The following is a 12,193-nucleotide window of genomic DNA, read 5'->3' as shown; positions in this document are numbered from 1 at the left end:
AAACCGGGGTACCAAAATTTGAAGGTAACTAGAGAAGCAGCTCGTCACTCAGCTGAAAAAATTACATTCCCAGAGCAGGTTTCCAATCTGAATTCGGCAGAGAAGAAATAAATTGAGGCAAATCAACCCTTCTTACTTTTGCACCCAGTCAAAGGACCTACCAAATGCTTTAGGTGATAAAGTGTGTGATACAAATATCTAGAAGAAAACATCCAAAATAAACAAAGCAATTAAAAATGTAATAACTTCGAACAGATGTCATGATGAATATTGCTCCCATTTGAACTCATTTTCTGATTCTCATTTTAGTCCTCGACAGCATTTATCCCATCTCTCCATTTTTCTCATTGACCCATCATAAAAATACACAAAAATGGAAACGGAAAAGTAGAGGGGAAGCAGCATGAAAAGTAAAACTTATTTGAGAGTGAAAAGAAATGGAATTTCATTAAATTTTGAGTAAGTGAAGTTTTTCAAATGCATTTTTTGTGGCCTGCAAATCAAAGATGAAACTTCTAAAATTATATTTTCCCACTTGGCTGCCCAAAAGCATGAGTGAAACGCACTCATGGTATACCAAGACTAGAGATTTCTATTACTACGATTAAAAAAAACACAAAACATCAACCTGCAGTACAGAAAAACTTCACTATGAACCCAACAATACTGAAATGCATGCTAAATAATTTGGCTCATACTGGCTGAATTGTCACTGTAATATGATAATATAGCAGTATCAATAATGAATCAATTTCTAAAAGCTTTGTCAAGAACAGAAATTACGAGCAGATATTGTTTTATCTTCCTCTTGCACTTTGTAGGCTGTTCATTTCCCATTCCGGCAATTTTCTACAGCGTTTGAAGTTGTTACAAAATTGTCTCACTTAATTCAACAGTACTAGGAAAGCTTAAGGCTACATTAAAAATTGGTGCACTGCTCTACTTTTAAATGATAAAATCACTTCTACAAACTTTGCTATGCTTTAAGTGTGCAACGATGTCTTCATCTTTTGGTTTTGGTTCTAAACAGTGACTTCTGTAATCATTAGCTAAGGCGGCAGAGCAGAGGGAGCGGCTCATAAAAAGGCATGATGTGGAGATGCCAGTGATGGACTGGGGTGGACAAATGTAAGGAATCTTACACCACCAGGTTATAGTCCAACAGTTTTATTTGAAAATCACAAGCTTTCAGAGCATAGCTTCACTCACTCACCTGACGAAGGAGGTAAGCTCCGAAAGCTTGTGATTTTCAAATAAAACTGTTGGACTATAACCTGGTGTTGTAAGATTCCTTACATAAAATGGCAGAAGTCGGAGGCCCAAGAGCAGCTGAGGCGGCAGAGCAGAGGAGAGGGAGCGGTCCATAAAAAGGCGGGAGTCAGAGCATGAGCGTCAGGGAGAGAAAAAAAGTGACGTCAGCACAATGGAAGGAGCTGATTGGTGAGTAGCTGGTGAGCATTTATTTTAAGTCTTTAGTTAATATTCCGTTAAGTTTAGTTAATAATCTAATAAATCGAGGCACGGCAGGGCAACTCAGACCCTTCAAATGCACATCCTGTGCCATGTGGGAACTCCAGGACGCTTCCAGTGTCCTGGACAACCACATGTGCAAGAAGTGTCATCAGCTGGAGGAGCTCGAGCTCCAGGTTTTGGAGCTTGAGCAACAGCTGGCGTCACTGCAGTGCATCTGTGAAGCTGAAAGCTACGTGGCTAGCACGTTTCAGGAGGTGGTCACCACACAGCATAAGAAAATGCAGGCAGAGGGACTGGGTGACCGCCAGGGAGACAAGGCAGGTAGTGCAGGAGCCCAGAGGGCATCTCACTCTCTATCCAGTATACTGAATACTGGTGGGGGAGGGGGTTCCTCTGGGAAGGGCAGCCGCAGCCAAGGTCATAGGTCCATGGATGGCTCAGCTGTACAGGGGGAGGAGGAGAAAGGTCAAGAGAGCGATAGTAATAGGGGATTCTATATTTTGGGGAGTAGGCAAGCATTTCTGCAACCGCAGATGTGATTCCAGGATGGTATGTTGCCTCCCTGTTACCAGGGTCAAGGATGTCACTGAGCGGCTGCAGAACATTCTGAAGAGGGAGGGTGAACAGCCAGAGGTCATGGCCCATATTGGTACCAATGACATAGCTAGAAAGAGGGATGAGGTCCTGCAGGCAGATTTTAAGGAGTTAGGAAAGAGATTAAGAAGCAGGACCTCAAGGGTAGCAATCTCTGGATTACTCAGTGCCACACGCTAGCGAGTATAGAAATAGGGGGATAGAGCAGATGAATGCGTGGCTGAAGAGATGGTGCAGGAGGGAGGGCTTTAAAATTCCTGGGGCATTGGGACCAGTTCTGGGGGAGTTGGGAACTGAACAGGCCCGACGGGTTGCACCTCAATGGAGCTGGGACCAATGTCCTTGTGGGAAGGTTCGCTAGTGCTGCGAGGGTGGGGGGTTAAACTAATTTGACAGGGGGGTGGGCACCAGGATGTAGCATTGGAAAGGAGAAACAAGGTGCGCAAAGGATCAGGAGAGAAAGATAGCACTAGAGCAAGAAATAGTACAGTAGTAGATGTGACCAGACTAAGAGAGAGTACAAGAAAGTCTAAGATAGGTTTACAGTGCATGTGTGTAAATGCACGAAGCATGTTAAACGAGGTTGGAGAGCTGCAGGCACAATTAGCCACATGGGAATATGATGTTGTGGCGATAACGGAGACCTGGCTCAAAAATGGGCAGGATTGGGTACTAAATATCCCTGGATACAAGATGTTCAGGAAAGATAGGGAAGGGAAGAAAGGAGGGGGAGTGGCAGTATTAAGGAGAATATTGCAGTGCTGGAGAGAGAGGATGTCCTGGAGGGGTCATGGACAGAATCTATTTGGTTAGAGTAAGAAACAAGAGGTGCCATTACACTGCTGAGTGTATTCTATAGGCCACCAATTAGTGGGAAGCAGATAGAGGGGCAAATTTGCAGGGAAATTACAGAGAGGTGCAAAAGTCATAGAGTAGTGATAATGGGGAACTTCAACTATCCTAATATAGACTAGGATAGTAATAATAAGGGGTAAAGTGGGGGAGGAATTTTTCAAGTGTGTTCAGTAGAACTTTCTTGATCGGTATGTTTCCGGCCCAACAAGGAAGGAGGCATTGCTGGACTTGGCCCGCCTCATTCCCCAGAACCAAGTGGAGCAAGTGTCAGTGGGTGAACATTTAGGGAGCAGCAATTATAGTATCATAAGGTTTAGAATAGCTATGGAAAAGGACATGGACCACTCTAAAGTAAAAATACTCAATTGGAGGAGGGCCAATTTCAGTCGGATGAGAAATGATCTGGCCCAGGTAAACTGGAATCAAAGATTGGCAGGCAAAACCGTAATTGAACAATGGGTAGCCTTTAAGGAGGAGATGGTTCAGGTACAGTCTAGGTACATTCCCACGAGGGAGAAAGGTGGGGCAATTAAAGCCAGAGCTCCCTGGATGTCAAAAAGAGATGGACAGTAAGATGAAGCAGAAAAAAAGGGCGTAGGACAGATGTCAGATTGATAACACAAGTGAGAACCAGGCTGAATATAGAAAGTTCAGAAGTGAAAAAGGAAATAAGAAGGGCATAGAGAGAGTATAAAAATAGACTGGCGGCTAACGTAAAAGAGAATCCAAGTCTTCCATAGGCATGTAAACAGTAAACGGGTAGTAAGAGGGGTGGGGCCGATCAAAAAGGAGATCTACTCATGGAGACCGAGGTACTAAATGATTACTTTGCATCTGTCTTTACCAAGGAAGATGCTGCCAGAGTCTCAGTAAAGGAATATGTAGTTGAGATACTGAATGAGCTAATAATTGATAAATAGCATGTACTAGAAAGGCTAGCTGTACTTAAAAGTTGTAAACAATTTTACAACACCAAGTTATAGTCCAGCAATTTTATTTTAAATTCACAAGCTTTCGGAGGCTACCTCCTTCGTCAGGTGAACGATGTGGAAAATGACTTACCTACTTTTACGTACTTAAAAGTAGGTAAGTCACCCGGTCTGGATGGGATGCATCCTAGGTTGTTGAGGGAATTTAGGATGAAAATTGCGGAGGCACTGGCCATAATCTTCCAAGCATCCTTAGATACGGGGTGGTACCAGAGGACTGGAGAATTGCAAATGTTACACCCTTGTTCAAAAAAGGATGCAAGGATAAACCCAGCAACTACAGGCCAGACAGTTTAACCTCAGTGGTGGGGAGGTTTTAGAAACGATAATCCGGGACAGAATTAGCAGTCACTTGGACAAGTGTGGATTGATTAGGGAAAGCCAGCACAGATTTGTTAAAGACAAATCGTGTTTAACTAACTTGATAAGAGTTTATTGATGAGATAACAGAGAGGGTTGATGAGGCCAATGCGGTTGATGTGGTGTATATGGACTTCCAAAAGGCATTTGATAGTGTTGCATAATAAACTTGTCATCAAGATTGAAGCCCATGGAATAAAGGGGGCAGTAGCAGCATGGATACAAAATTGGCTAAGCAAAAGGAAGCAGAGAGTAATAGTGAACGGTTGTTTTACGGATTAGAGGGAGGTGTACAGTGGTGTTCCCCAGTGGTCAGTACTAGGGCCAATGCTTTTCTTGATATATATTAATGACTTGGACTTGGGTTTCTAAATTTGCTGATGACACAAAACTTGGAAGTGTAGTGAACAGCGAGGAGGTTAGTTATAGACTTCAAGAGGATATAGACAGGCTGGAATGGGCGGACACATGGCAGATGAAATTTAATGCAGAAAAATGCAAAGTAATACATTTCGATAGGAAGAACGAGGAGAGGCAATATAAACTCGAGGGCACAATTTTAAAAAGGGTACAGGCATAAGGAAAGCTGGGGGTATATGTGCACAAATCATTGAAAGTGGCAGGGCAGGTTGAGAAAGTGGTTTTAAAAAAGCATATGGGATCATGGGCTTTATAAATAGAGGCATAGAGTACAAAAGCAAGGAAGTCATAATGAACCTTTATCAAACACTGGTTCGACCACAACCGGAGTATTGTGTCCAGTTCTGGGCACCGCACTTTAGGAAAGATGTGAAGGTCTTAGAGAGGGTGCAGAAAAGGTTTACGATGATTCTAGGGATGAGGGACTTCAGTTACGTGTATAGACTGGTGAAGCTGGGGTTGTTCTCTATGAAACAGAGAAGGTTGAGAGGAGATTTGATAGAGGTGTTCAAAATCATGAGGGGTATAGACAGAAACTGTTCCCATTGGCGGAAGGGTCAAGAACCACAGGACACAGATTTAAGGTGATTGGCAAAAGAACCAAAGGTGACATGAGGAAAAACTTTTTTATGCAAGTGGTTAGGATCTGGAATGCACTGCCTGGGGGGGTGGTGGAGGCAGTCAATCGTGGCTTTCAAAAGGGAACTGGATAAGTACTTGAAAAGGAAAACATTTGCAGGGCTACAGGGATAGGGTGGGTGAACGGGACTAGCTGGATTGCTCTTACATAGATCCAGCACGGACTTGATGGGCCGAATGGCCTCCTTCCATGCTGTAACCTTTCTATGATTCCATGATTAGGGTAACACCACAGCTCTCAGGCATTCAATATCTGTATTACTTACTTTGCCGATTCATTAATAAAACATGAACACAGTAATTGTGTCTTCCTGATACCATAATTTCTACTTATATTCCTCAAACATCTTTTTCCCCCCCAATTTTCTCCTCTGCTCTTGTAGTTTCATTGTGTGCTGGCAGCCCTATAGTACCTTGCTCAAGGGTACATTCTTCATGGCAAGCCTAGATAGTGTTAGCATGCTATTTGGCCATAGGAAGCATTGAAGTCGAGCCACTCCTTTCCTCATCCAATGGCCATATATGTACACTTTCCAGCAGACGTACTGGACATTGATCAGGACCAGGCAGGAATTCTGGCAGAGTTTCCTGCCATTAGTCCAGGGCAACCAGGCCAACAGCAGCACCCCAACCACCACATCAGAGATCAGGGAATGAATATATAGAGTCCTTTAAGTCTATAAAGCTCAGCATCATTTAAGCAATAAGGCACCAGGAGTGCTACCTTGTATTTTTTCCTATCATGTCACACCAGCTCCATTATTTTTTTTATTAAATCTTTTGGGATAATAATAGATAAGAGTAAAAACAAATATCTGCTCTTCCAAGACCCTAGTTATTGACAGTATTACAAAAACAAAACACACCAGATTGTTTTGTAATATAATGTTAACATTGCACAGATAAGTGTAATTCCACAACCTGATCAACAAAATTGTCTACTTCCTTTAAACTCTTTTAGCATTGCAACAATATAATTTTAAGTCTATGAAGTATTGAAAAATTGCTTATCAGGCCAAATTGTAAATTCAAATACAGCTGTGATGTTTCTGTAATTTAACTGCCCCAGGGAAATGGAGGTCAAAAATTTAAATAAAACTATTCCCCAAAACCCTGTGTATGAAGGAAACATCCATCTCTATAATGGTAGTTCACTGGACTGTGACCAGAGAATTTGAAAAAGATCTCCGCCAAACATAGGTATTCTATAGAGAGGGGTTAGATTACAACTCAAGCAAACAAGGATGATTGTTGCTCCTAGTCAATCTAAACAGAAAAAGGAAAGCACAAGCATATAACTAGGAACACATAAACGAGGCAAGTCAACAGCTTGATCAAAGGAGACTCAAAGTGGAAAAATGCCATTACAACTAAGCAAGATTAGATATTTTAAAAATCTTTATGTGTAGTTGTCCAAATGGAGAGGATTTCCATGGCATAAGTCCCAATTACTATATTTAAATAAATAATAATTGCCCCTAGAGAACCCCGGTTCGAGGCCAATTTAAAACTTATACAATCCATCAAGCAAATTACAATAATAGCACCAATGCAAAATGACCAAACTCTGCTGAAAATTCTCAGCGTTAAAATACAAAACACATCTTATGTAAATAAGGGAAAAAAAAGTGCAATGAACAGAGAATCCCAACTAAAACTGGTACTTGGAGCTACTCTAGGTTCCAGGCAGATAATTAATACCATTTAAAAATAGATTAAAAAAAACTTGCATTTATATGATGCCTTTCACAGGCTCAGGATATCTCAAAGCATGTCACAGCCAATGGAATGCCTTTGTGGTGCAATCATTTTTGTACTGTAGGCAAACGCTGTAGCCAATTTGCACAAAGAGCAATGAGATAAATGACCAGGTAAATTTTTTTTAAAAAGTGAAATCGGTTCAGAGATAAATGTTAGCCAGGACACTGGAAGAGCTCTTCTCTTCTTCGAATCGAGCCACTGGGTCTGTTATATCCAACTAAGGGGGCAGACGGGGCCTCGGTTGATGTCTCATCCAAAAGGCGAAATTCCTTCAGTACTGCACTGAAATGTCAGCCTGGATTATGTATTCAAGACTCTGGGGTGAGGCTTGAAGCCATGACCTTCTGACTCAAAAGCAAGAGTGCTACAACTGAGTCAAGGATGGCGAGGTTTACATTATATGTTGAGAAAATAATCCACATGATAATTTAATTTTTTTCATGTGTAAAAGCTTGAAATAAAGGAAAGGGGAACAGTCATGTTTTGGGTATATTCTACTGAATACTAAAACAACAAAAATATAAGTGTATTTTAAGTACTGAAAACATCTGCGAATTGTTAATAGAATTATATTCTACATAGACACAGAAGCTTTGAAAAACAAAAGGGGTAAGTAACTGCTCCACAAAATAAGAATGATAAATAGGATAACATGTTTCCTACTAGATGTTAAATTCATCTGTTCGCTGAATCACAAAAATTATCCATTTAAATTTGGGACAGTTTCATTAGGGTAAAAAGAATTGGCCGTTAGTCACTACATAGGAACAGGCAGAAAAACCAAGAAAACAGATCTTTCCAAAGCCATCTGTTCAGACTACTGATGTGTGCAGACTAGCATCATTCTACTATACTCTATTTTGAATCATGATTTGTTCTTCCAGTTCCCATAAAGTTAACAAGTAGGTAAGAAAATTATTATGGAGCGTTTTATAGTGCATTTAGCATACTGTTGTCAACTGCGATTCTGACTTCAGTGGCAGCACAGTATAGTAAATGAGGTAGATGCCACCTCTAGAAACTCATGCACAAAAACAGGCAGCTTTCCCAAGTGGGTTTTGTTAGGTGACAATCGGTCTCTAGCCTCCAACACACCTTGATTTGGAGTAAAGGAACAAGATAAATAGAGTACAGCATCAGATGTGAATTACATTCTTGGAATGCCAATTTTCAATGAGAGCCTGAAGTCTTCACTAAATAAAAGCCCGGAATCACTTAAAATTTCATAAAGATAAATTTCTGTCAATTACTTCGGTTTCATTTTCACATTACTGTGCCGTTAAAGATAACATGAACAAATCCTATAGGATACAGCGACCAGCACTTTGGTTGTATAACTTGGCAAAAATGTAAAATAAAAAAAATTGCAAAAACTTAACCAAATACACACAAGGTAGTTTGTTTCCTGCATCTTTTGACAGATTCCTGTAAACAGATCATAACTAGCAAGGTATCCTGTAATTTTGCACTTGCACTGTAGCCCATGTGATAAACCCTATATTAAATGGATGATGGCAGATGGAATATAAAGTGGAAAAATGTGAAGTTATCCTCTTTGATTGGAAAAACAGAAATGCAGAGTATTTTTTAAATGGTGAGAGACTGGGAAATGTTGATGTTCAAAGGGACCTAGGTATCCTTGTACATAAGTCACTGAAAGCTAACACACAGGTGCAACAAGCAATTAAGAAGGCAAATGGTATGTTGGCCTTTATTACAAGAGGATTTGAGTACAGGAGTAAAGATGTCTTACTGCAATTATATAGGGCCTTTTGAGACCAAACCTGGAGTACAATGTATAATTTTGGTCTCCTTACCCAAGAGGATATACTTGCCATAGAGGGGTGCAACGAAGGTTCACCAGACTGATTCCTGGGATGGCAGGATTATCGAATGAGGAGAGATTGAGTAGTCTAGACCTGTATTCTTTATAGTTTACAAGAATGAGAGGTGATCTGATTGAAACATACAAAATTCTTACAAGGCTCGACGGGTAGATGCAAGGAGGATGTTTCCCCTGGCTGGGGAGTCTAGAACCAGGGGTCAGTTTCAGAATAAGGAGTAGGCCATTTAGGACTGAGATGAGAAGAAATTTTTTCACTCAGAGGGTGGTGAATCTTTGGAATTCTCTACCCCAGAGGGCTGTGGAGGCTCAGTCATTGAGTACATTCACAACAGAGATTGATAGATTTCTAGATATTAAAGGCATCAAGGGATACGGGGATAGTGCAGGAGAATGGCATTGAGGTAGAAGATCATGTTGAATGGCAGAGCAGGCTCGAGGAGCCAGATGGCATACTCCTGCTCCTATTTCTTATGTTCCCATTGAAAGCAATTTAACCCTACAACAATTATTTTTCTTAACGTTGTTGAATATATTGCACAAAATAACATATGGTTCGGTGAATCACACAGGTCTATGCGTGGTCCACGTGATTTTGACCCCGTGCATTTGCGAGTAAACACTGGTCTGTAACCTTCCATTATTCTTGCCTTAATCTATTGCAAGTTGTTCTTTGGTCCCTGCTATCACATCACAAGGAAATACAGAACATTTGCAATTTATGAGAATAAGAATGCAGTGCAAAGCAGAAGTACTATATTTTATTATAGTACTGGTCTTGAAATGAAGAGGTCAACAGCATTAGGAACAGACAAAAATCACTGGTTTTGCAATACAACAAAGTATACTTTATTCAAACTATGCTTTATTCAGACACATCTGATCAGAGTAGCTTGAATTTTAAAATCTCAATAATCGCTATAACCAGGAGCATGTGCTGGAACAGGAAAAGTTCACTAACATGTCAAGTTGGACATGTCAAACTTACACATTAAAATTCAGCTGAATCTGCATTTGTATTCTCTCAGCTCCAGTCCTAACTCTTGGTTCCTCTCATCCATCAATACTCAACTTAGTTTTACAGTAGAAGCATGGTATCCCAGTCGTTGATGGCACTCTAATGTAAATGACCCCTGTCGTCTCTGTTTCAGCAGCATCACAGACCCAAAATTCCCCAGGGTCTCTTGAACTACTGTTAAATTAAGGGCCTCTACCGCTGGGCCACAATGACTGAGCTGGTTCTAATGCGCATAAATATTTGCATCATGGTGTACGGTACCAGTAAGGCCTCAATTCGCAGGCCCGCTTTAATTTGTCTCTCTCATTTTGGTTCCCTTGCAGATTCACGTGTCTGACATGCAGTCGGAAACACATTTTTTTTGAAAAGGCAACAAAAAAAAATCTACCTAATTAATATAGCTGCGACACCTACCTTTATGCCAACTGTAACATCAGTGAGAATGCTGCAAGAGGAAGGAAAAAAATCTTGTTACTGTAAAACCAGAATTTCGTCCCACGCAGTATGACTCGTTCATTGCAGAATCAACGTCTATTATTTAATTCAAGCTACGGTTTAATATGAAAACGATGCTGTGTGAAACATCGAGCTGCAAACTTTTTTTGTGTGTGGCTTTTATAAACAAGACTTTCCTCCCTTCCCCCTCCCGAGTCAATGGGCCCTGTTATTTGCTGAGTGCACAACCTGGCTCTCTGCCATAGCTGAAAGACCCGTGTCCATATGGCTTGGCGCCCACCGTCCCTCTCGATATCACCCACCCATCCCCCATCCCATTAACTCTTAATCCGATGGCCCTGTTTTTTTTTTGTTATTGTTGGAATAATAAAGAGCCGAGTTGATAAGCGTCGGGATAGGACTCGCTTTAATTGATTAAAATAAACATTGAATTATCTTCACTCTGAATTAAGGGGGAAAAGGAGGGAGAACGAGCCATCGTCGGTTATGTCGGGTCCGCCTCCACTGTCCTGGCGCTTACGTCTGGCCTGCGAGGGAAGTGAGTCCGTGTCGGGAGGTGAAAATCTCCCCTTATGAGCGCAGAGTCGGAGCCGGGGCCCTGGATGAACAATACGCCGGAGAGACACGGCGGCGCGGCCGCCACTTCACCCGGGCTTTGTTGCTTCTGCTTCCCCTCCCTCGTCCGATCCCAATCGGCAGGGACCGGGGCGGCGGGCGGGGGAAAGAGATATCCCTCCCGGAACGGAGCCGATTTCTCCCGTCACCGAGAAGCGGCACTGAAGGAGCCCGGGGCTGTAGTAGGAGAGGAGTCCGCCTCCATTTCCCGCCAGTCGACTCACGTTAGACGCCACGACATCATATATATATAATAAAAAAAAACCGCACTCCGCCGGAATATTTATATTTAGGAGAGCCGCACCATGATCCTGACCAGCAAATTGAATACGTTTAATAAACACCCGGAGCTAAGCGGGTTTTTTTTTTAAATTTTCCTGCCGTTTATCGGTACTTACCCGTCCATTGCCGGATTACCAGAGGTTTGAGAGCGAACTACCACCGACAGTCAACACACAAAATGGCGTCGCGTTTCGGTTGGTTTCCTTCCCTCCCCCCGCTCCCCACACTCCGGAAATGGCCGAGCTCGGCCGAACCGCCAGCCGGAAATTACCACGGTGGGTTTGGGGGGGGGGGGGAAGGGGCTGTACCGAAATTTCGAGACTGTGGTGAAGAGCTGACTGTGTCAGACTAAATGAAAATCTTTCAGATGAGACGTTAAACCGAGGTCCTGAGAAGATCCCATGGCAATATTTTGAAGAAGAGCAGGGTTGTTTTCCCAATATTTATCCCTCAACCAACGTGGCTTTTAAAAAAAAAACAGATTATCAGGTTGCTGTTTGTGGGATCTTGCTGTGCGCAAATTGGCTGCTGCGTTTCCTACATTGCAACAGCGACTACATTTCAAAAGTACTTAATTGGCTGTAAAGCGTTTTGGGACATCGTCAGGTCGTGATCGGCGCCATATAAATGCAAGTCTTTCTTTTCAATAACAGGTATTAAAACACTGTAACTGGAGGGAAGGAGGCAGACGGGCGGGCAAGGTTTGTCTGGCTCCATACATTTGGTTCCCAAATTACGGATCATTACCTTGTGACAGCCATTGTAGGCCCTCAGTCAGGGGGTTGGGGGACCTGTCAGTCCCATTCATTGTCCGGGTCAATAAAGAGCTGAGCTTGGTTGGTTTTGTAGTCTTTACTGAAAAATTACACAGCTTTGTTCTTTTGCAGG

General features: G+C 42.1%; 1 protein-coding gene across 2 annotated transcripts in view; it reads right to left on the bottom strand.

The window, feature by feature from the left end:
* The window catches only part of LOC137325177 (polypyrimidine tract-binding protein 2), a 54,347-nt gene extending 42,838 nt beyond the window's left edge, over window positions 1-11,509 (bottom strand). For both annotated transcript variants that reach the window (XM_067989969.1, XM_067989970.1), the window contains exons 1-2: window positions 11,422-11,509; window positions 10,367-10,397 (exon numbers count right to left, since the gene is read on the bottom strand). In XM_067989969.1, the coding sequence (XP_067846070.1) occupies window positions 10,367-10,397; window positions 11,422-11,429 (39 nt within the window). In that variant the 5' untranslated portion in view covers window positions 11,430-11,509. The remainder of the gene's footprint in view (window positions 1-10,366; window positions 10,398-11,421) is intronic.
* Between the last annotated feature and the right edge of the window lie 684 nt (window positions 11,510-12,193).

Source organism: Heptranchias perlo, chromosome 9, assembly GCF_035084215.1.
Source record: "Heptranchias perlo isolate sHepPer1 chromosome 9, sHepPer1.hap1, whole genome shotgun sequence".
In the NCBI taxonomy this organism is placed as follows: domain Eukaryota; kingdom Metazoa; phylum Chordata; class Chondrichthyes; order Hexanchiformes; family Hexanchidae; genus Heptranchias; species Heptranchias perlo.
The sequence above is the reverse complement of the archived record's forward strand: the minus strand, read 5'-3'. Positions and strand labels throughout refer to the sequence as shown.